Here is a 25,818-nt window from a genome sequence, read left to right as displayed (position 1 = left end):
GAGCAGAGCAGAGCAGAGCAGACACTACTAAAATGAGTGCCAATGAACATTGATTGAAAATATATATTGAAAATATATACCCAGTTTGTCACGCGCGGCATTGGGGAACTGCTAGCAGCATTTTAGTCAAAGACTGTTATACTAGCTTTCTAGTCTGTTTTATAAATGGGCATTAAGCATAAAACACAATTATTTACGGAATTGGCAATTCGTTCTCATTCTGAGAAATACGGTTTCAACATCTGAACAACGTGGACAGGCTAGCATGCTGTTCAAACAGTTGGAGACAGATAGAAGGGTTTGTTCATAACAATTATACTGTTCAACCTTGCTAGTTAGCAAATAGATCCAAGTTGGCTAAACTTGAAATACAAAGATTAGCTGGCTAATCACTAGCACGTGGGCTTGGGATTGTTGATGAGACCCGTGTTAATTTTCTATAGCCCAATGCCTGCTACAAGAAGTTAGTGAATGTGCATTATGCATGGTTCTAGTGACATGTGTAACAAAAAGAGCATTTTCATAGACTTTTACAGCCAGATCAGTGATTATTGCAAAAAAAGCAGGTTAAACTATTTTGATAGAAATAATTCAATTATTAGTGGGTCATATTGTCTTATGATTCATTGTAAGACAAGGCTTATTTAGAGCAAACCTTAAAAATATTTGTAGATACATATCGTGAGTTTGAAAAAAAAAAACAGCGATATTATTTTTAGGCCATATCGCCTAGCCCTAATTGTATGTATATGCGAGTGAGTGAGTGTGTGTGTGTGGAAGATGACAGTAGGTCAAATGCATGTGGGGTGGCAGGTAGCCTAGTGGTTAGAGCTTTGGGCCAGTAACCGAAAGGTTGCTAGATCGAATCCCCGAGCTGACAAGGTAAAAATATGTCTTTCTGCCCCAGAACAAGGCACACACACACTGTTCCCTGGTAGGCCGTCATTGTAAATAAGAATTTGTTCTTAACTGACTTGCCTAGTTAAATAAAATAAAACATTACCAAGGCTGCTCGTGGACAGGCGTGGTGTGTGTGTGCATGTCAGGTGCTGCATGGGGCTGGTGTAGAAACAAACACACACTGTTCCCTGGTAGGCCGTCATTGTAAATAAGAATTTGTTCTTAACTGACTTGCCTAGTTAAATAAAATAAAACATTACCAAGGCTGCTCGTGGACAGGCGTGGTGTGCATGTCAGGTGCTGCATGGGGCTGGTGTAGAAACAAACAGGCAGCTCTGCTGCGGTGCAGTTACATCAGCCAACTGAGGCCTTGTAGAGGAGACCATAGCAATCAACACAACCAACAACACACACCTCCTCGCCAACCTTCAGCCACTAACAGAGCATCTATAGGGCCAAATCCCCATATACAGTACAATGCATTCGGAAAGTATTCAGACTTTTCCCACATTGTTACATTACAGCCTTATTGTAAAATTGATTTAAAATGATTTAAAATGTTTTCCTCAACCTACACACAATACCCCATAATGACAAAGCAAACACAGGTTTAGACATATTTGCAAACATATTAAAAAATAACAACAGCAATAACAATAGTTATCTATTTCTATGAGACTTGAAATTAAGCTCAGGTGCATCCTGTTCTGCATCCTGTTTCCACTGATCATCCTTGAGATGTTTCTACAACTTCATTGGAGTCCACCTGTGGTAAATTCAATTGATTGGACATGATTTGGGAAAGCACACGCCTGTCTATATAAGGTCCCACATTTGACAGTGCATGTCAGAGCAAAAACCAAGCCATGAGGTCTAAGGAATTGTCCATAGAGCTCCAAGACAGGATTGTGTCGAGGCACAGATCTGGGGAAGGGTAACAAAATATTTATGCAGCATTAAAGGTCCCGAAGAACACAGTGGCCTCATTCTTAAATGGAAGAAGTTTGGAACCACTAAGACTCTTCCTAGAGCTGGCCAACCTGCCAATACTGAGCAATCGGGGGAGAAGGGCCTTGGTCAGGGAGGTGACCAAGAACCCGATGGTCACTCTGACAGAGCTCCAGAGTTCCTCTGAGATGGGAGAACCTTCTAGAAGGACAACCATCTCTGAAGCACTCCACCAATCAGGCCTTTTTTGGTAGAGTGGCCAGGCGGAAGCCACTCCTCAGTAAAAGGCACATGACAGTCCGCCTGGAGTTTGCCAAAAGGCACCTATAGGACTCTCAGACCATGAGAAACAAGATTCTCTGGTCTGATGAAACCAAGTTGAACTCTTTGGCCTAAATGCCAAGAGTCACATCTGGAGGATGTGGAACCTGGTGAAGCATGGTGGTGGCAGCATGCTGTGGGGATGTTTTTCAGTGGCAGGGACTGGGAGACTATTCAGGATCGAGGGAAAGATGAATGGAGCAAAGTACAGAGAGCTCCTTGATGAAAACCTGCTCCAGAGTTCTCAGGACCTCAGACTGGGGCGAAGGTTCACCTTCCAACATGACAATGACCCTAAGCACACAGCCAAGACAATGCAGGAGTGGCTTCGGGACAAGTCTCTGAATGTCCTTGAGTGGCCCAGCCAGAGCCCGGACTTGAACCCGATCGAACATCTCTGGAGAGACCTGAAAATAGCTGTGCAGCGATAATCCCCATCCAACCTGACAGAACTTGAGAGGATCTGCAGAGAATGGGAGAAACTCCCCAAATACTGGTGTAATAAGCTTGCTAAAACTTCTAAAAACCTGTTTTTGCTTTGTCATTATGGGGTATAGTGTGTAGATTGATGAGGAAAACAATTATTTAATCAAGTTTAGAATAAGGCTGTAAAGTAACGAAATGTGTAAAAAGTCAAGGGGTCTGAATACTATCAGAATGCACTGTAGACTCTAAAAATATCTCAAATTCTCACACAAATCTGCCATTGACATAACTACATGATAACACAAGAATTCAAGCGAAGTGTGCACAGGCTCAAACTCCTATTCCTCAACACCAATCAGGGCCATAGAAGCGGGTAGCTTCTTGGGTTACTATGCAAACACAGATGAACATGAGAGAACAAATCTGAAGGGTAGTAGCAAGGTTATACTGTACTTCTGAGGGGACGCTTCTTGTTGAGTATGTGTAGTGGTGGAAAGAATTGACTCTTGAAAGGCAATGAAGACCATCGTCGTCATCATCATCTTGTCAATCGTTCTGGATAAGAGTGTCTGCTAAGTGATTAAAAGGTAAATGCACCGTGTTCTTACCTCTGCTCTGAGGTGTCGCATGGTGAGCCCTTTCTCTTGCGGGACTCTGGCGTGGCAGGTTCCAGGGCACTTTCCCCTACAGCACTCATTCTGAGCTTCAGGACACCTGGTGAGAGAAGAGAATAGGACAGGGTTAGCCTGGGGAAGAAACCACAATCCCAGCGGATTCAAAATCAGACATAACACCACTCATCATGGAGACAAATAAATTAAAAACACAAAGCCTAACGCGGGAAGAACCATCTTGACTTCTGGTCAGCATGACCTGAATCAGGATTGGTTTAGGGCTGGGACACAGAGGGGTCCATTTGACAGGAAATCACATCTTAATTTCCCTCCTAATTGCAGATCCATGTTAGGCATCTGAAGCAAATGGGACCCCGCTGATCACACACACACACACAATAATCAGCCTCTAAAGTCCATTGCGCGTGAGATGCCGCTGTCGAGCGAGACAAAACATAATTGAGCAAGCAAACACGGACTCGAGAGTGCATAGGATGGATCCCGTGAGCATACAGACCAGTCGATAGCGCAGAGATTTGGTCGAGAAAGCAGAGGATGTGTTCTGCGAGTGGACAGGTCAAACTTGAGAGCTTGGGCGAGCAGAACATCAATGCCACGTATCAAAAAGAAAAATGTCTAAATCAAAAAATATAGAACCGTAAGCAACATGGTTCAAACGTGTAACAGTTTTTTGGGAAAGCATCAAATTGTCCACCAACAATACTAATCACATGTCTTTGTCAAGTTTTCACTCTCAATTTATCAAGATACTCTCTCAAGACTTGGCACCTTTGGGTTTAAATCTCTTTTTTTCTCTCAAATGAATTTCAGGCTGGTGGGAAAGAGGTGGGTGTGTGTCTAGAAACCTTAGATTGGTCACTTTCACTGGAGTGATGGCCGAACTAACAAATGCTCGAGTGTAGTGTTGTCAGTCCAGTGTTGTGTCATGTGATTGGTTGTGTTAAGTGCATGAGGTCAAACGGATTGCACTTCAGAGTTTCAGAGACATCTGTTAAACTTGCTAGCTAGCTTGAACAGTAATCACCGAACAACTTGGGCAACCCAGCTTCAACTTGATACATAAGCAAAGTAACTGGGAAATAAAATAAATCTCTATACTATACCTTGAGTTGAGTGGAATCAACTTACTAAAGTTATTGAACTAGCTAGATAGCCAATTACTTATTAACCAGCAACGTAAATCTGTAAACAAGAGAAGCAAATGGCCATCTCTAGCTAAGTAACACCATAGTCCACCCCTAGCTAATTGTTTGTCTTCACCATATCAAATAATAGGTGGAGTATGGGCATAACATGGTTGTGATCTAACAAGTTCATTCATTATACACTATGTCCTGGCCATAATTGAATATACAGTAGCGAAATATAATGACTCCATTGTTGGGAATGACATGTGGGTACGCACGTAACAAGGGACCGTTGGTAATGTACTGGGGTGGGGGAGTTGTCCAAAATAGGGTAGGGTTGTCCAACTTTGTTTTTGCTTTGGGGAGGGCAGTTTTTTTTTTATTGGGCACAGGGGAGGGTAGTGTGTTTTCCCCCTGGTTTACATCTGCTATTTTGCAGGTTTTACGATATAATTTCTTCCATCCTAGCCACATTTCCTCATATGTTTTCAGGTGCCTCCCCTATCAAGATGTTCTGGTACTTCCCTTATGCACCACGCTTTTCCATGCGCTAACTTTGACTATCCCACAGGTCAATGAAGTCTACCAGTCTGTCTACCCCGCCCTCTATCCACCATTCATAGTGACAACAGTATTAGGTGGATCGTTTGTCCAGATCTGCAATAGGCTAACTAGCGATCATACCACACATAAAATCATTCAAAGCTGGATCGATTTTCAATAGGAATCCACAAGAACAAAAAAGAATAGCTGATAGGCAGCGGAGAGGCCAGGTGCATCAATGCACATGAAAGAACAGCGAAGGCATGAGGCTCCCCTATTGATCCTGTTTAGGGACAACACAATTATCCTACCTAGACTAGCCTACACCACCACAATGCAATGAATAATTGCATTATTGTTTTCAAGTGAATACACAACATGTTATTGTGATTCGAATGTTTCGTTCCATTTGGATGAGTTGTGGGTCTACTCTACAGTTTATAAGGTCTAGAAAGGCACAGTCTTATTCTGGTAACATGATGATCGATGCATGGCTGCTGTTTGACAAATAAAAATGATCTCATACTTGTGTCCATAATAATCTCATAGGCTCTACCCGCATTGTATCTGTGAGCTGTTGGCTAGAGCTCACATGCCAATATCAGAGGGCACATTCACTATACCTACATTACATTCTTTGGAACAACACCATCAGTAGGCCAAGAATTGAACATGCGATGGAAACCCATTTCACTTGTATTTTTTATTTGGAACTTGGGAATTTAACCGCAAAAGTCATTTTTATGTGCAACAAGAACATTTGATGGAAACACAACTGTGCATATTGTTTTGATGCAGATTTTAGAATAAAGAAAAGTGATATGACCAAGAGCAGTGTGCGGGTTTCTTATTTTTGCTCAGAATAATCACATGAAAATCTGTCCCAAGTTCGATGGAAACCTAGCTATAGACAGCCTAAAGACTCTGGCAAGTGCACATTTGAACACATTTGTATATACCGGCACTGTTGAGTGGAACAAACTACCATACAAACCATAACCACTTTTGAAAGAATGTCAAAAGCTGGCTAATGTGTGAACAGTAGAACCTTTTCTTGTCTTTATCTCTGTATGTATGTATGTATGTGTGTTTATATAAATAATAGGGACCACAATGTAAATAAAAAATATCTAAATATTTGAAAAATATCTGCACTGTAGGTATATACAGTGCATTCGGAAAGTGTTCAGACCCCTAGACCTTTTCCACATTTCATTACAGCATTATTCTAAAATGTATTAGATTGTTTTTCCCCCTCATCAATCTACACACAATACCCCATAATGACAAAAGCAAAAACATGTTTTTTGACATTTTTGCAAATGTACAACAAACAATATAATATCACAATTACATTATTCAGACCCTTTCCTCAGTACTGTGTTGAAGCACCTTTGGCAGCGATTACAGACTCAAGTCTTCTTGGGTATGACGCTACACGCTTGGTACACCTGTATTTGGGGAGTTTCTCCCATTCTTCTCTGCAGATCCTCTCAAGCTGTCGGGTTGGATGGGGAGTGTTGCTGCAAAGCTATTTTCAGAACTCTCCAGAGATGTTAGATCGGGTTCAAGTCCGGGCTCAAGGACATTGAGACTTGTCCCGAAGCCACTCCTGCATTGTCTTGGCTGTGTGCTTAGGGTTGTTTTCCTGTTGGAAGGTGAACCTTCGCCCCAGTCTGAGGTCCTGAGTACTCTGGAGCAGGTTATCAAAGATCTCTCTGTACTTTGCTCCATTCATCTCTCCCTCAATCCTGAATAGTCTCCCAGTCCCTGCCACTGAAAAACATTGCCACCGCATGCTGCCACCACCATGCTTCACTGCATTCTGGCCAAAGAGTTCAACTTGGTTTCATCAGACCTGAACATTTAGTTTCTCATGGTCTGAGAGTCCTTTAGGTGGCTTTTGGCAAACTCCAAGTGGCTGTCATGTGCCTTTTACTGAGGAGTGGCTTCCGTCTGGCCACTCTACTAAAAAAGGCCTGATTGGTGGAGTGCTTCAGAGATGGTTGTCCTTCTGGAAGGTTCTTTCATCTCAGAGGAACTCTGGTGCTCTGTCAGAGTGACCATCGGGTTCTTGGTCACCTCCCTGGCCAAGGCCCTTCTCTCCCGATTGCTCAGTATTGGCAGGTCGGCCAGCTCTAGGAAGAGTCTTCTTCAATTTAAGAATGATGGAGGCCACTGTGTTCTTCGGGACCTTTAATACTGCAGAAATATTTTGGTAGACTTCCCCAGATCTGTGCCGAGACACAATCCTGTCTTGGAGCTCTACAGACAATTCCTTTGACCTCATGGCTTGGTTTTTGCTGACATGCACTGTCAACTTTGGGACCTTATGTAGACAGGAGTGTGCTTTTCCAGATCATGTCCAATCATTGAATTTATTGCAGGTGGACTCCAATCAAGTTGCAGAAACATCTCAAGAATGATCAATGGAAGCAGGATGCACCGGAGCTCAATTTCGAGTCTCATAGCAAAGGGTCTGAATGCTTATGTAAATAAGGTATTTGTTTATTGTTAGTACATTTCAAAATAGTCTAAAAACCTGTTTTCACTTTGTCATTATGGGGTATTGTGTGTAGATTTTTTTTTTTTTTGTTGATCTATTTTAGAATAAGGCTGTAACGTAACAAAATGTGGAAAAGGGGAAGGGGTCTGAATACTTTCGAATGAAACCGTGCAGCAGCCATTTGATGAATGGAAAGAGGCATCGGTTCCAAAACACCAAAAGTTTAATGACATTCAGAGATTGTCAAGCCAAGCCTTCGATATTGAGTAGGCCTACAAGGTAGGGAGGGATGTATTTTCTTTTTGTCAAGATTGACAGTCTATTTATTGTGGTGTTAAACTCAAACCATGATATTGAAGCGCCCGAAGTTGGTATGCCTTGTTTATTGGTAGTGTGGTGGTTTGGCACAGAAACCGGTTGGTGGAACATTCATTGTATATTTTATATATACTGAACAAAAATATAAAACACAACATTTAAAGTGTTGGTCCCATGTTTTAAAAATAATAAAAGATCACAGAAATGTCCCATTCGCACAAAAAGCTTATTTCTCACATTTTGTGAACAAATTTGTTTACATCCCTGTCAGTGAGCATTTCTCCTTTGCCAAGATAATCCACCCACCTGACAGGTTTGGCATTTCAAGAAGCTGATTAAAACACAGTACACAGGGGCACCTTGTGCTGGGGACAATTAAAGGCCACTAAAATGTGCAGTTTTAGAAAACAACACAATGCCACATAAGTCTCAAGTTGAAGGAGCATCCAATTGGAATGTTGTCTGCAAGAATGTCCACCAGAGCTGTTGCCAGAAAACTGCAGACCACATGTAACCACGCCAGCCCAGGACCTCCACATCCGCTGATGAAACTGAGCATTTCTGTCTGTAATAAAGCCCTTTTGTGGGGAAAAACTCATTCTGATTGGCTGGGCCTGACTCCCAAGTGCATTCCATGTGAAATGCATAGATAAGGGCCTAATGAATTTATTTACGTTGACTGATTTCCGTAAGTTAACTGTACCTCAGTATAATTGTTGCATTTTGTTTATATTTTTGTTCAGTATAATTATCACAATATATATATATTTTTAAATCTGATTCTCCACCTAGCTGATTGTCTGCCTAATGGTAGTGTAGGTCGAATGAAACAGGCAGGGAAAATGAGCTCGTTTGTGGTGGTTACCGACCACTCAACCATCTGGCTTGTAGCCCTGAGTGGTTGAAGAGGCAAAGTCGATATCCAAGTTTAAAAACACAGGGTCACTACAGTTATTTGTGGACATAAATAATCATTTTCAACAAGACAAATTACAGTACAAGGGGAGGGTTGGGAGAAATATTGTTTTTACATCAACAATATGCATTCACCAAACATTTAACTGAGGTAGTAAATGTCTGATTGGGAACTACCATTGTCTATCAAATTACAGTGTCAAATGATTTCAAATCGGCATTGGAAGTTGTATTGAATACAGGCAGTAATACAGGAGTCAAATCTCATAGGGAGTCTCATCAGATCAGATGTTATCAGCAAGCCAGAGCCACCTGTGGAAAGAGCACAAGTAGAACAGTGCCTTCAGAAAGTACTCACACCTCTTGACATTTTCCACATTTTGTTTTGTTACAGCTTGAATTTAAAATGGGTTAAACGTAGATTTTGTGTCACTGGTCTACACACAATAATGTCAAAGTGTAATTATGTTTAGAATTTTTTACATATAAAACACATAAAGCGGAAATGTAAAGCCAAAATAACTTCTGGAGTAAAAATGTGCTTAACAAGTCAGATAATAAGCTGCATGGACCAACTCTGTGTAATAATGGTGTTTAACATGATTTAATGCCTACCCCATCTCTGTACACCACACCAACTGTTTGATTATCTAGAAGGTCCCTCAGTTGAGCATGGAATTTCCAGCACTCACGTAACGACAAAGACCAGGGAGGTTTTCCAATGCCTCGCAAAGAAGGGCACCTATTGGTAGATGGGTAAAATGGTGATTCTAACATGTATTAACTCAGGGAGGTTGAATAGTTCTCATTAAAATATATTAGGGTTAATAAATAAAAAAGTTAGAGACTTTCTTCCCCCCTGACAGAGTATTTTGTATAGATCGTTGACGAAAAAAATACAATTAAATCCATTTTAATCCCACTTTGTAACAACAAAATCTGGAATAAATCAAAGGATGCAAATACTTTATGAAGGCACTGTACGTACAAACAGATAAATGTATCATTCAACATAAGATTGCACCTAAAACTAACTTCACTTCCTCTCTACTCACATCCTTCTCAAAACCCCATTGGAGAACTGAGGAGAGAAACCTTGGGTCCTCTCCTCCAATGGGGTTTTAGAAAGAGGCACTGAAATAGGAATCGAGGAAATATAAAATTGTCACAGAGCTGTTGCATGTGTCTCGATATGGAATGGCAGATGTCACTATGTGGAACTGCGCAGAGGTGTACAATCAACACCATTTGTCAGTATTATTGAGCCATAAGAAACCTTTAGACTTTGTGTTAATTAAAACATAAATGAGTATGTTTAAGGATGTTTAAGCAGTCATACATGACTGTTGGGAGTGCGGTGCCATACCTTTAGCTCCCTGGTGCAGCAGAACTGTCACGCTAGATATGAAGTTGCAGCAGATGTCTGTTGACCACGCTCGGGATGTTCTCCAGACAGCGGTAACGCTGGAACGTGTCCCAGGAACTGTTGGTGGTCAGGTCATCTACCCCAGAACCAGTGAAGATCTCCAGGTTCTTACAGTAGGGCATCAGCACAATCTATAGAGAAGACCGTAAGATGCAGAAGATGGAATTAGATTTTGTATGGAGTCGAAAGCGCTGAATCCCAACATAAAATTATTGTAGCGTGAATTTTTATGCAAGTTACACCAATGCATGATTTATGCAAGAGTCTCAGTTGCATCTAGGTGTGCGTGTGGGGTAGCTAACCGAGTTAATGTGTGTGTATGGGGACTGCGGGGCAAGCTCAGACTAACAGTAGTCCATCCCTGCCTCGAAAACCCTGGTCCGGGGAGCACCAAATATCTGAGGAGACAAGAGAGAGGGATGTCACAAAACATGACACTGAATCACACACAAGAACAAAAACACAGGCATGTAATACAGGGTGTATACAGACTCAGAGTAGACTTGAATACATATGCATCTCCTAGACTAAACACACACTCACATATATAGACCCATTACACACTCTCTCACGCGCAACAAATATACACAGAGAAAGAGACTAGGTGTGTGTTTACAGTGATCCAGGGTGGAGGAATACCATCTGGTTGTCGTCATCAGGCATGGTGTTGGCACAGCGGCTGTTTGTGGAGACCACACTGGGACGCATCACTATCATCAACGCCTCTTCTCACTGGTCCGGTAACTACGCCAACAAAACATGTACACGGACATTGGAGTTTGATACCCCTGGCCGGGACTCCACTGAGGAAGGTGGAGGGATACATATGTGCTGAGTTGTGCAAGTCACAAGGTGAGTTAGGGAACACCAATGACCCCAAGTCTTCGATGAAAGTTAGATCAAGGTCAAAGGTGACTCGCAGATCCAAACTTGGCCAATGAAGTAGAAGCCCGACTCCACTTTGTCAGACATACAGTATGTTCTCTGCACTCACCCGTCTCCTGAGAACAACTGTAGTGAGAAAGTAAAAATATGTCAGAAAATAACATTGACTGAGTTCAATTGGAGTTAAACACCATCTTAGTGTTGCATACAATGTAACAGCCCATTTAAAGACTGCTGCTGTATTAATAGAGGCAACTATGGATAATCATTTAGCTAAGTAAGTGATAACATACTATGGGATTAAGGCGAGCTGTACCAATCCACACCACCCAGCCTGCTGTCATTTCAAGCCCAACCCGTAAAAAGCTATCCTCCTATAGGTTTTCACTTCATCCCTTACCTAACCTACACATTCAGCATAGAACCATCCTCTGTATAGAACCATCGTTCTAACCCAACAGACAGGAGTTGGTCAAAGTCCATAACAAGTTATCCTCTCTACGTGACATATGTCCTAATAACAATGCCTCCATATAGCGTAAAAGCAATTAGAGGAACTCTCAGTACCACGAACGATTAAGTTACAGGGTGATTGATAGAAGGCAGGGTTACCTGCAGGAAGCCTCCAGAGTGCTGTGCATAGTGGAGAGCCAAGGTACTTGGAATAGAGTGGACTCCTGTACCTCCTATCTTTGTCAGCGAAGCAGAGAACAACTTCCCCACCACATAGTGACAGTGGGCCTGCATGGAGAGAGGGATAAAGAGAGAGATTGTTAAAAACTGCCAGTGTAAAAATTATCAGAAGTATATTTCAAAGACTCTCTAAGTATGCAGTTAGTGGTTTATAATATTGGCTATTTATTTCAGAGTTTGATCTTGCCTCCCACTCACCCAATCTCAATCACCTCTACCCTAGGGAGGGCCTTCCCTGTCTGTTCTCACCACTCACTCACAGTCTGGCTGGTCTTCCAAGTCCTCCTTCTCTAGCAACCCCTCGTTAACTTAGTTAGCTAGCTACAATGCTCTTGGTTAATCAAAGATACTGGTACATTTTATATGTGGTTAAACATCAGCTAGCTTTAGCTTCCTAGCTAGCTGGCGCTGATCTAACTTGCCTAATCAATAGCCTGCTTTAACATCAGAAAACCAAATAACTACCTACTTCAATTGAAATACTGAAATCCTAGTTGATTAGTTGGCTGGTTGGGTTATAGAGCTTACCTTTTTATTGTCAGCCATCGTCCTTACACCACCATCACCTTGCCTTCAGTCTGAGAGAAGTTGCCAACAACTGGATGTATACGGTTTCAGGGATACAGCAAATACAATCTAGCTTCATTTTCTGCTGAAACCCGTACGTGGGAACCACACTCAGGTGTTCTTTTTTTTACGCCTGCTACGTTAGGTTACATTGCCTTTCAACGTCAAAATCTGGTTTACACTAGATAACACAGCTTTACTGTACAGTAAAAATTCATGAAAAACAAAGATGTGCTTTTTGGTCTTAACTTTAAAGTTATGGTTAGGCATAAGGTTAGCAGTGTGGTTAAGTTTAAAATCAGATTTTAAGAAGCTAAATTGTAGAAATAGGCTGGGTTTAGCCATAATAAGTATGACTTTGTGGCTGTGTTTAACTAGTGACAACCATATTCATTGGCTAGAATTTTCACCTCTAATAAAACGATAGTAAAAGATTGCAGATGCGAGAGCAAGATGTTTAAGTATCTCCGCAAAATAATTATGAATAATCTCTACTCTCAAATTAATATTTTGTATGCGGCAATGATGTTCTGCTTACTTAAAGTCACACTTGCAACTCAAGCTTAATTTGCGCGACCCCGCTGCCTGTGCACTCGTGGGACCCATCCTCTGCTTGCTCAACCACATTCTTCACTCTCCACTAGTCTGTGCATTCACTCCTCTCCGTTCACGGCACCCATTCCAAGCAGTGTTATCAGTAGTGGGGCTGGGGGGGGGGGGTTGACGGGCATGAGGTGAGGGTCACAGGCATGTTACTGTAGGGGAGGCAGACAGCACCACAGATCAAAGATTAAGACTGGTTAAATTAAAGAGGCCTTTCCCCTGCAGATTTGTGGCGCTGAAATTCACAGCCATTCATCACAGCAGTTGATCAAAAAGAGACAAAAAGTCCCCTCATATTTGTGCGTCACACTAAGTCATCTGACTGGAATTGGTAAAGGGTCATGGAGTTTGTTACGGGTTTCCATAATGCCCAAATATAGCCCAAAGTGGTGTAAAGGCTGATTTTGCTTTTGAGGCGATAGTTTTCCCCTCCTTGGTTGGCTATTCTTTGGCCTCCTCTGTGCTCCACAAGCGATGCGATGTCTAACTGTGGTTCAGCATTGATTGTTGATTGTGTTTGTTTGCAGCTACATTTAGTTGAAGTCGGATGTTTACATACACCTTAGCCAAATACATTTAACCTCAGTTTTTCACAATTCCTGACATTTAATCCTAGTAAAAATTCCCTGTCTTAGGTCAGTTAGGATCACCACTTTATTTTAAGAATGTGAAATGTCAGAATAACAGTAGAGGGATTTATTTATTTCAGCTGTTATTTCTTTCATCACATTCCCAGTGGGTCAGAAGTTCACATGTACCAAATACTAATTGAGTGTAATTGCCTTTAAATTGTTTAACTTGGGTCAAATGTTTCAGGTAGCCTTCCACAAGCTTCCCACAATAAGTTGGGTGAATTTTGGCCCATTCCTCCTGACAGAGCTGGTGTAACAGTCAGGTTTGTAGGCCTCCTTGCTCACACACACTTTTTCAGTTCCGCCCACAGATTTTCTATGGGATTGAGGTCAGGGCTTTATAATGGTCACTCCAATACCTTGACTTTGTTGTCCTTACGCCATTTTGCCACAACTTTGGAAGGATGCTTGGGGTCATAGTCCATTTGGAAGACCCATTTGCGACCAAGCTTTCACTTCCTGACTGATGTCTTGAGATGTTGCTTCAATATATCCACATAATATTCCTGCCTCATGATGCCAGCTATTTTGGGAAGTGCACCAGCAAAGCACCCCCACAACATGATGATGACACCCCCGTGTTTCACGGTTGGGATGGGTTCTTCAGCTTGCAAGCCTCCCCCTTTTTCCTCCAAACACAACGATGGTCATTATGGCCAAACAGTTCTATTTTTGTTTCATCAGACCAGAGGACCTTTCTCCAAAAAGTATGCTCTTTGTCCCCATGTGCAGTTGCAAACCGTAGTCTGGCTTTATGGTGGTTTTGGAGCAGTGGCTTCTTCCTTGCTGAGCGGCCTTTCGGGTTATGTCGATATAGGACATGTTTTACTGTGGATATAGATACTTTTGTAGCCGTTTCCTCCAGCATCTTCACAAGGTCCTTTGCTGTTGTTCTGGGATTTATTTGCACTTTTCGCACCAAAGTATGTTCATCTCTAGGAGACAGAGCTTCCTGAGTGGTATGACGGCTGCGTGGTCCCATGGTGTTTATACTTGCTTACTATTGTTTGTACAGATGAACGCGGTACCTTCTGGCATTTGGAAATTGCTCCCAAGGAGGAACCAGACTTGTCTCCACAATTGTTTTTCTGAAGTCTTGGTTGATTTCTTTAGATTTAACCATGATGTCAAGCAAAGAGGCACTGAGTTTGAAGGAAGGCCACCTCCAATTGACTCAAATTATGTCAATTAGCCAATCAGAAGCTTCTAAAGCCATGGCATTATTTTCTGGAATTTTCCAAGCTGTTTAAAGGCACAGTCAACTTAGTGTATGTAAACTTCTGACCCACTGGAATTGTGACACAGTGAGTTATAAGTGAAATAATCTGTCCGTAAACAATTGTTGGAATAATTACTTGTGTCATGCACAAAGTAGATAAGACTATAGTTTGCTAACAAGAAATTTGTGGAGTAGTTGAAAAACAAGTTTTAATGACTCCAACCTAAATGTATGTCAACTTCCAACTTCAACTGTATGTACTACATATGAAGACACTGTGGTCAATCGTGGTCAGATGCATGGTCGGTGGCTGTGTGTGATTGCCTCCGCACTGGCCCAACAGTGCCTGTGGTTGATCTGTGGAGCACTGCAGGATGATCTTTCTCTGTGTGCATCAGGTGTTGTCAGTGGCTAGCTGTAGCCATGGCAACAGGTCATGCTCAGGCGAGAGTCTTTCTGTGAGAGAAATCTACAGCTCATCAGCCTGAGAGAAGAACACAGTGCTAAAACAACATCATCATAAAGCATGTATCACACTTGTCCTACAGAATGGTCCTCTGTACAATAGGTCTACATATGTACATTGCACACACACATCTATATGTGTAACCGTTTTCCTTCCGTCCCTCTCCTCGCCCCTACCTGGGCTCGAACCAGGGACCCTTTGAACACAACAACTGACACCCCCGAAGCATCGTTACCCATCGCTCCACAAAAACCACGGTCCTTGCAGAGCAAGGGAAACAACTACGTCAAGGTCTCAGAGCGAGTGACGTCACCGATTGAAACGTTATTAGCGCGCACCCCGCTAACTAGCTAGCCATTTCACACCGGTTACATATGCACATACAGAATACATTTGTTGGTATGACCAGTGTCCACAGCAGCCTGCGTTCTGGTGTAGTTCAGAGGGCTGCCTCCCTGATGGGGGGCAACTGACTGGCGTTATTCAGGTTCTCTCAGGCCAACACTCACCCCCGTGCTCCCACCCCCATCTCACTCAGGCCTGATCTACAGGCACCAAAACAAGCCACTACTGTTACATAATCCTCACTAGTCTCATTTCCAGCATTTCACCTCGAATCAGAGCCTCCAACACAGGCCAAAATAGCAGCACATTACACTTCAACCCAGGCTGGAAAGGTGACACCTTAAATACTGTCCAGAAAACATGTTACTCTAATCCAATTAACACAACCAAAACACCTCAGACACAGGCCAAAACAAGACTGCAGCTAACAGGCACAGGCCAAAACACTGGATGCACTTACACACACACACAACAACATTGCATCTCACCCTCTTTCAAGATGGGGCTTTCCATATTAATGTATGAGACTGAAACAGACACTGATAGTGTGGTGCCAGTGGTCAATGAGATGATTCTGTGTTGTCAACTACCAAATGGTCACTGTGGTTGGTTGTCACACAGGGATCTGCTGAACTGAATGAACCAGACTCTCCAACACAAGCCCAGCTGAATATAGAATGTTTTACATTGAAGACAAGCATGTTACAGAAACACCAGGAATCGAGACTGAAATTAGCATGTGATTTGCAGGCATCTATACTAAAAGGTCAGTCCATTCCACTAACAGAGTCAGTACTACAGGTCGACCGATTAATCGGAATGGCCGATTAATTGGGGCCGATTTCAAGTTTTTATAACAAATCGGTCATTTTGGACACTGATTTGGCCGATTTAAAATTATTTTTTTTACACCTTTATTTAACTAGGCAAGTCAGTTAAGAACACATTCTTATTTTCAATGACGGACTAGGAACGGTGGGTTAACTGCCTTGTTCAGGGGCAGAATGACAGATTTTCACCTTGTCAGCTCAGGGGATCCAATCTTGCAACCTTACAGTTAACTAGTCCAACGCTCTAACCACCTGCCTCTCGTTGCACTCCACAAGGAGAGGGAATGCCTGTTACGCGAATGCAGTAAGCCAAGGTAAGTTGCTAGCTAGCATTAAACATATCTTAGAAAAAACAATCAATCATAATCTCTAGTTAACTACACATGGTTGATGATATTACTAGTTTATAAGAGATATATATATAGAAAGAAAATCATACGCTTCGCATTTGATAGCAAGGTTCAGCTAGCTATTTTAGCAAGCAAGGAGTATGCGAGCATAGTCGTGCGCTTACGCCTAGCCAGGTTCTGCTAGGAGCAAACAGAACCTAGTCTGCAGTCGCCTTAATCAGCATGCCCTCTCAGCAAAAGTAAATAGCCTAAAGAGTGGCAGTGCCAATCAATTATCTGATCTGCCAACAAACTATGATTAGCACTACGAATACAATCACCCGGCCTAACACCCATATGGCCAATCATGAAACAACTCTGAAGTCATTTTAATTTTCACTTTCATGCCAGGTTCAGCTGTTCCAGCTCTGCACCCGAGAGTACATACAGGGAACAGGTAGGTTATGAATACAGGTGTGGTCGGCACAGCTGAATTTCACAGAACATTTTAGTGGCCCCCATTTTACCATGCAGCTGAGAGAAATTTTTTATTTTATTTTTTAATATTTTTTTTATCCTGCGATTCTAAATATTCTGCCATGGATCGGAGGTAACATTTAGCATTTTTAAAGCGATTTTCCTATGAATTTTTCCATGGCTAATACGGTGGTTTTTTGCTCAAACATAAATCTTTACTGCTGAATCAATATTTAGGAATTGTCAGTTCTCCCCCTTTATTTTGGTGATTGTTAGTTCTCAAATATTAATATATAGGGCCATTATCTTTTCTACATACTTTCTCTGGTTTTTGTAATTTAAGTTTACACTGAAAGGGTTTTTCCATCCCCAAAATGTATTTCTGACAAGAAAAAAAAAACATCATTCCGGGTTGGAGCGAGCCGGTCGCATCCGCGCTTCGGTCTCCTTCGGTCTGCAGGTTGTATAACTTTTTCATTACATTTCATTACATTTCATTATAGTACAACGGTCTGATTTGTCTAATCTTAGCAATTTCTTCTTAGCTAGCTACATAGCCGTCGTTGTATCAAAGATAATTGCGTAATTATCGTATTTCGTCGTCCTCCTATCTGCCCAACACGTTCACCGTCTACCGTAGCACTGTAGTAACTATCACACTCAACTGAACGACTTGATTAGTGTAGTATTAGCTAGCTACATAGTTGTCTTTGCTGTCTTCGTATCCAAGATAATTGTGTAGTTTAGAGTGTGTAGTCTTAGAGTGATTATCTTAATTTACCGAGGTTAGCTAGCCAGCTATTTTGTCGTCCTTAACGTAGGAGACACTCCTAGCTAGCCAACAGCCAGCCAACGTCTACTGAATAGAACTTTCGCATTCCGGTCGCATTCCGCTTCGCTCCACAGGTAGTATCACATTTTCATTTCATTTCATTACAGTCCCAACGGTGTGATTTGTTTGATCGTAGCTAGCTACATAGCTAGCTACATAGCCGTCTTTGTTTCAAAGATAACTGTGTAGTCTAGAGCGATTTTCTAGGTTAGCTAGCCAGCTATTGTCGTTCTCCTAACGCAACGTAACGTAACCAACACTGCTAGCTAGCCAGCTAGCCCCCGAATAGCAGCATTGTAGAAACTTCACACTCAACGGAACGACTTGATTAGGGTAGTGTCAACAACGCAGCTAGCCTACCTCAGCAGTACTGTATCATTTTAATCATTTTAGTCAATTAGATTCTTGCTACGTAAGCTTAACTTTCTGAACATTCGAGACGTGTAGTCCACTTGTCATTCCAATCTCCTCTGCATTAGCGTAGCCTCTTCTCTAGCCTGTCAACTATGTGTCTGTCTATCCCTGTTCTCTCCTCTCTGCACAGACCATACAAACGCTCCACACCGTGTGGCCGCGGCCACCCTAATCTGGTGGTCCCAGCGCGCACGACCCACGTGGAGTTCCAGGTCTCCGGTAGCCTCTGGAACTGCCGATCTGCGGCCAACAAGGCAGAGTTCATCTCAGCCTATGCCTCCCTCCAGTCCCTCGACTTCTTGGCACTGACGGAAACATGGATCACCACAGACAACACCGCTACTCCTACTGCTCTCTCTTCGTCCGCCCACGTGTTCTCGCACACCCCGAGAGCTTCTGGTCAGCGGGGTGGTGGCACCGGGATCCTCATCTCTCCCAAGTGGTCATTCTCTCTTTCTCCCCTTACCCATCTGTCTATCGCCTCCTTTGAATTCCATGCTGTCACAGTTACCAGCCCTTTCAAGCTTAACATCCTTATCATTTATCGCCCTCCAGGTTCCCTCGGAGAGTTCATCAATGAGCTTGATGCCTTGATAAGCTCCTTTCCTGAGGACGGCTCACCTCTCACAGTTCTGGGCGACTTTAACCTCCCCACGTCTACCTTTGACTCATTCCTCTCTGCCTCCTCCTTTCCACTCCTCTCCTCACCCTCTCACCTTCCCCCCCTACTCACAAGGCAGGCAATACGCTCGACCTCATCTTTACTAGATGCTGTTCTTCCACTAACCTCATTGCAACTCCCCTCCAAGTCTCCGACCACTACCTTGTATCCTTTTCCCTCTCGCTCTCATCCAACACTTCCCACACTGCCCCTACTCGGATGGTATCGCGCCGTCCCAACCTTCGCTCTCTCTCCCCAGCTACCCTCTCCTCTTCCATCCTATCATCTCTTCCCTCTGCTCAAACCTTCTCCAACCTATCTCCTGATTCTGCCTCCTCAACCCTCCTCTCCTCCCTTTCTGCATCCTTTGACTCTCTATGTCCCCTATCCTCCAGGCCGGCTCGGTCCTCCCCTCCCGCTCCGTGGCTCGACGACTCATTGCGAGCTCACAGAACAGGGCTCCGGGCAGCCAGGCGGAAATGGAGGAAAACTCGCCTCCCTGCTGACCTGGCATCCTTTCACTCCCTCCTCTCTACATTTTCCTCCTCTGTCTCTGCTGCTAAAGCCACTTTCTACCACTCTAAATTCCAAGCATCTGCCTCTAACCCTAGGAAGCTCTTTGCCACCTTCTCCTCCCTCTTGAATCCTCCTCCCCCCCTCCTCCCTCTCTGCAGATGACTTCGTCAACCATTTTGAAAAGAAGGTCGACGACATCCGATCCTCGTTTGCTAAGTCAAACGACACCGCTGGTTCTGCTCACACTGCCCTACCCTGTGCTCTGACCTCTTTCTCCCCTCTCTCTCCAGATGACATCTCGCGTCTTGTGACGGCCGGCCGCCCAACAACCTGCCCGCTTGACCCTATCCCCTCCTCTCTTCTCCAGACCATCTCCGGTGACCTTCTCCCTTACCTCACCTCGCTCATCAACTCATCCCTGACCGCTGGCTACGTCCCTCCCATCTTCAAGAGAGCGAGAGTTGCACCCCTTCTGAAAAAACCTACACTCGATCCCTCCGATGTCAACAACTACAGACCAGTATCCCTTCTTTCTTTTCTCTCCAAAACTCTTGAACGTGCCGTCCTTGGCCAGCTCTCCCGCTATCTCTCTCAGAATGACCTTCTTGATCCAAATCAGTCAGGTTTCAAGACTAGTCATTCAACTGAGACTGCTCTTCTCTGTATCACGGAGGCACTCCGCACTGCTAAAGCTAACTCTCTCTCCTCTGCTCTCATCCTTCTAGACCTATCGGCTGCCTTCGATACTGTGAACCATCAGATCCTCCTCTCCACCCTCTCCGAGTTGGGCATCTCCGGCGCGGCCCATGCTTGGATTGCGTCCTACCTGACAGGTCGCTCCTACCAGGTGGCGTGGCGAGAATCTGTCTCCTCACCACGCGCTCACCACTGGTGTCCCCCAGGGCTCTGTTCTAGGCCCTCTCCTATTCTCGCTATACACCAAGTCACTTGGCTCTGTCATAACCTCACATGGTCTCTCCTATCATTGCTATGCAGACGACACACAATTAATCTTCTCCTTTCCCCCCTCTGATGACCAGGTGGCGAATCGCATCTCTGCATGTCTGGCAGACATATCAGTGTGGATGACGGATCACCACCTCAAGCTGGACCTCGGCAAGACGGAGCTGCTCTTCCTCCCGGGGAAGGACTGCCCGTTCCATGATCTCGCCATCACGGTTGACAACTCCATCGTGTCCTCCTCCCAGAGCGCTAAGAACCTTGGCGTGATCCTGGACAACACCCTGTCGTTCTCAACTAACATCAAGGCGGTGGCCCGTTCCTGTAGGTTCATGCTCTACAACATCCGCAGAGTACGACCCTGCCTCACACAGGAAGCAGCGCAGGTCCTAATCCAGGCACTTGTCATCTCCCGTCTGGATTACTGCAACTCGCTGTTGGCTGGGCTCCCTGCCTGTGCCATTAAACCCTACAACTCATCCAGAACGCCGCAGCCCGTCTGGTGTTCAACCTTCCCAAGTTCTCTCACGTCACCCCGCTCCTCCGCTCTCTCCACTGGCTTCCAGTTGAAGCTCGCATCCGCTACAAGACCATGGTGCTTGCCTACGGAGCTGTGAGGGGAACGGCACCTCAGTACCTCCAGGCTCTGATCAGGCCCTACACCCAAACAAGGGCACTGCGTTCATCCACCTCTGGCCTGCTCGCCTCCCTACCACTGAGGAAGTACAGTTCCCGCTCAGCCCAGTCAAAACTGTTCGCTGCTCTGGCCCCCAATGGTGGAACAAACTCCCTCACGACGCCAGGACAGCGGAGTCAATCACCACCTTCCGGAGACACCTGAAACCCCACCTCTTTAAGGAATACCTAGGATAGGATAAAGTAATCCCTCTCACACCCCTTAAAAGATTTAGATGCACTACTGTTCCACTGGATGTCATAAGGTGAATGCACCAATTTGTAAGTCGCTCTGGATAAGAGCGTCTGCTAAATGACTTAAATGTAAATGTAATTACAAATAAATAAATAAGTCCGATTAATCGGTTTCGGCTTTTTTTGGTTCTCCAATAATCGGTATTGGTGTTGAAAAACCAGAATCGTTCGACCTCTACAAGATACCCATTTATCTGCAACAGAGCATGCTAAACTGAAAAAGAGGGAAATGTTCTTATTTGAGTTAAAGAGGCATTGCCATCCTTATAAACAAACATTTCACATTTATGTCTGACATTTAGTATTTAACCAAATCTGCAAGGGATTTGTGATTATACCGGGAGATTTCAAATGTATTCTGGATAAATCAACTGCTCCAGTCTCAAAGCAGAGGCACTCAAATTTTCTTAAAAGCATTTGTGAAGTCATCTGGTTTAGTAGAGGTATGGAGAGAGCAAAATTCTAGTGTCAGAAATGATTAGTGCTACTTTAGACCCCATAATTCATATTCTAGATTGGACTATTTTTGTTTTTTACTCCCTCTACTTACATGCACATTGTATGGTCAGTCATGTGTTATAAGTTCTATAGTCAAATCTGACCCGGTGTATATAGATACAAAATGAGATATTGGAGACTTAATGCATCTCTCCTTAACAATGAAGGATTCTGCTCGGTGGTTAAAGATAAGTTATCACATTATTGACAACCAACTCTCTCCCAGCTCAGCTGCAACCATCTGGGATGCTGCTAAAGCAACCATAAGATGTTATATTACCTCCCAATCGTCTCTGATCACGAAGCTTAGTTTGGAAAAGAGGGAAACATTTGAAGCTGTGGTAAAGAACTTCTTCATAAACAACAGCCAACCCAGGTAAACTGGAACTCACAAACTTGTGCTAAGGCCACTGTCAATTTAGACCACACAAAGCACGTACAAAACAGGCAAAAATATGAGTCTGGCAACCGACTGAGCTGTCTACTTACACACCAACTTAAAAAAGAGCAGAGTGAAAGATCTACTAAGTCTATAAAGATGGCAGATGGCTCCACTAATGATCCATTGCTTATCAATAATACATTTGGTGACTTCTATAAATCTATTTGTACTTTCAATATACAGGAGCGACTGACAAAATCATAAAATATCTGAATAAGACCACTTTACCCACTATATCAGATGATCATAGAACTAGTTAGAATGGCCCCTTTACATCTGAAGAGGTTTGGTAAGCTATTAAGGCAATGCCCTCTGGAAAAGCACATGGTGTAAAGCTACTCTGTCGTGTTTTCTAAGTAGCATTGGCCTGAGATATGCCGCATCTTTATGCCTGCTCTTTATGATATGATTGATAGAGACGTCATACCAGAGTCGTGGAAAACTGCCTCCATTGGCCCACTACTAAAAAAGACAAATCCATCAGAGTGCTCTTCGTTTAGACCAGTGGTTCCCAACCGGTTTTGGTTACTATATTATTTGTCTGCTCAGATCAAGCACATGATTAGTTGATTCCTAGAAAGATTTTACTCACTGAGTTGGGATGGAATCAACAGCATGTCCTCCAAGGGCATTATGTTATTTACCATTTATTAAAAATGTAGGTCTTATCTGACAATTTTATAGTATGTAAGACACTCTTAACTTGGAAAAATGCAAGGAGAGACTTGCAGATTCCAGACCATATATCACTCTGGTCACAGCTCTTAATCCTGACTTTCCCCCCAAACAAGGAGTGTTGGACTCCTGGATTGGAAGACGAAAGGTATTGCTGATCTTACACCTTTGTTTATCCAGGATACTCTCAAAATCATTCCAACAGATACTGATTTTAATTAACCAAAAATGACTTTCTCAGGTATCTCCAATTTAGACATTTTGTAGAGGGCCAAAAGAAAGTAAGTAACCTGCATTTTCAAATTACTGAGGTTGAAAAATTGTTTACGAACCCTACTGCTTGGAGGAATTTAATCTCTGACTTATAATATATTTTATCGAACAAAAGTGCCTCATCCTATGACGCATTGAGATATATTTGGGAGTGCATTTGGTGATGAGGACTGAGTTGCTAACTGTGAAAGGGTTTACCTCGAATGCACCTCTATAGGCACTTTAAATTCTTTGATAGAACCTACCTGTTCTTAAGAGAATGTTCCCCAATGCATCACATTTGTTTCAAATGTCAACAAGATACTAGTACCTTTATGCACATATTTTGGCACAGCATACAGATAGAGCCTGAGAGGGAAATCTTTCAGACAGCGAGGGCTGCTGCTACAGCGTCTCAAACAGCTCAGTCGTTGCTGCTGTAGTGAAACGTGCTTTTATCAGCCCAATCATTGCATAACAATTCTAAATGCAATCGTATCTTAAAAACAGTTTTGACGTGATGTAAGAGAACTACTATTTTTTATTTTTCAACTGGAAATTGAAGCACACTTCCCATTCACTACACAAGATGGCGCGGATAGAGATTAGAGGTCGACCGATTATGATTTTTCAACACCGATACCAATTATTGGAGGACCAAAAAAAAGCCAATACCGATTATATCGGGCGATTTTTAAATTTTAAATAATGACAATTACAACAATACGGAATGAACACTTATTTTAACTTAATATAAAAATCAAATTAACCTCAAATAAATAATAAAACATGTTCAATTTGGTTTAAATAATGCAAAAACAAAGTGTTGGAGAAGTAAAAGTGCAATATGTGCCATGTAAAAAAGCTAACGTTTGAGTTCTTGCTCAGAACATATGAAAGTTGGTGGTTCCTTTTAACATGAGACTTCTATATTCCAAGGTAAGAGGTTTTAGGTTGTAATTAATATAGTATTTAAGACTATTTCTCTCTATACCATTTGTATTTCATATACCTATTTCATATACCTTTGACTATTGGATGTTCTTATAGGCACTATAATATTGCCAGTGTAACAGCATAGCTTCCGTCCCTCTCCTCGCCCCTACCTGGGCTCGAACCAGGAACACATCGACAACAGCCACCCTCGAAGCAGCGTTACCCATCGCTCTACAAAATCCGCGGCCCTTGCAGAGCAAGGGGAATAACTACTCCAAGTCTCAGAGCGAGTGACGTTTGAAACGCTATAACTAGGTAGCCATTTCACATCGGTTACACCAGCCATTAGGCTGATAAGCTTGAAGTCATAATCAGCTTTGTGCTTGCGAAGAGCTGCTGGCAAAACACACGAAAGTGCTGTTTGAATGAATAATTACGAGCATGCTGCTGCCTACCATCGCCCAGTAAGATTGCGCTATCAAATCATAGACTTAATTATAACAGAATAACACACAGAAATACGAGCCTTTGGTTATTAATATGGTCAAATCCGGAAACTATCATTTATCATTTATTCCTTCAGTGAAATATGGAAACGTTCAGTATTTTATCTAACGGGTGGCATCCCTAAGTCTAAATATTCTTGTTACATTGCACCACCTTCAATGTTATGTCATAATTACGTAAAATTCCGGCAAATTAGTTCGCAATGAGCCAGGCTGCCCAAACTGTTGCATATACTCTGACTCTGCGTGCAATGAACGCAAGAGAAGTGACAATTTCACCTGGTTAATATTGCCTGCTAACCTGGATTTCTTTTAGCTAAATATGCAGGTTTAAAAATATACACTTCTGGTTTTTAATTTAACGAAAGGCATTGGTTAGGTACAGTCGTCCAACGATTGTGCTTTTTTCGCAAATGCGCTTTTGTTAAATCATCCCCCAGCGTTGCATCGATTATATGCAACGCAGGACATGCTAGAGAAACTAGTAATATCATCAACCATGTGTAGTTAACTAGTGATTATGATTGAGTGGTTTTTTAAAAGATAAGTTTAATGCTAGGTAGCAACTTACCTTGGCTTCTACTGCATTCGCGTAACAGGCAGGCTCCTCGTGGAGTGCAATGAGAGGCAGGTGGTTGCAAGATTGGGTCACCCGAGCTGACAAGGTGAAATCTGTCGTTCTACCCCTGAACAAGGCACTTAACCCACCGTTCCTAGGCCGTCATTGAAAATAAGAATGTGGTCTTGACTTGCCTATTTAAATAAAAGGTATAAAAAAAATACAATAAAAAAAAAAAGCTTCTGCCATCTCTGTTAGAGTCCTGTGCAGTATTTTGTTTTTTAAAGTATTATTTCTTACATTGTTAGCCCAGAAAACCTTAAGTGTTATTACATACAGCAGGGAAGAACTATTGGATATCAGAGACGTCAACTTACCAGCACTGTGACCAGGAATATGACTTTTCCAAAGCGGATCCTTTGTCTGCACCTCCCAGGGCATTTGAACTGATTCCAGAGGCAGACCCAAAACAACGCCGTTGGAAGAGAGGATGCCGGAGCGGTCTTCTAGTGAGGCTTCGGATGTG

At 43.0% G+C, this 25,818-nt stretch overlaps 1 protein-coding gene across 4 annotated transcripts in view; it reads right to left on the bottom strand.

The window, feature by feature from the left end:
• The window catches only part of LOC115139363 (nuclear receptor coactivator 1-like), an 88,686-nt gene that overhangs the window by 34,228 nt on the left and 28,640 nt on the right, over positions 1-25,818 (bottom strand). Inside the window, exons 1-6 of one of the 4 annotated variants that reach the window (XM_029676644.2) lie at positions 11,563-18,248; positions 11,060-11,076; positions 10,682-10,809; positions 10,368-10,463; positions 10,006-10,196; positions 3,204-3,309 (exon numbers count right to left, since the gene is read on the bottom strand). In XM_029676644.2, the coding sequence (XP_029532504.1) occupies positions 3,204-3,292 (89 nt within the window). In that variant the 5' untranslated portion in view covers positions 3,293-3,309; positions 10,006-10,196; positions 10,368-10,463; ... (1 more) ...; positions 11,060-11,076; positions 11,563-18,248. Of the gene's footprint in view, positions 1-3,203; positions 3,310-10,005; positions 10,197-10,367; positions 10,464-10,681; positions 11,077-11,562; positions 18,249-25,818 lie in introns of those variants that run through there. The other 3 variants (XM_029676642.2, XM_029676643.2, XM_029676645.2) reach the window with 3 other exon arrangements.

Source organism: Oncorhynchus nerka, linkage group LG13 (genome assembly GCF_034236695.1).
Source record: "Oncorhynchus nerka isolate Pitt River linkage group LG13, Oner_Uvic_2.0, whole genome shotgun sequence".
In the NCBI taxonomy this organism is placed as follows: Eukaryota; Metazoa; Chordata; class Actinopteri; order Salmoniformes; family Salmonidae; genus Oncorhynchus; species Oncorhynchus nerka.
This window is presented reverse-complemented; position numbering and strand designations above follow the sequence as displayed.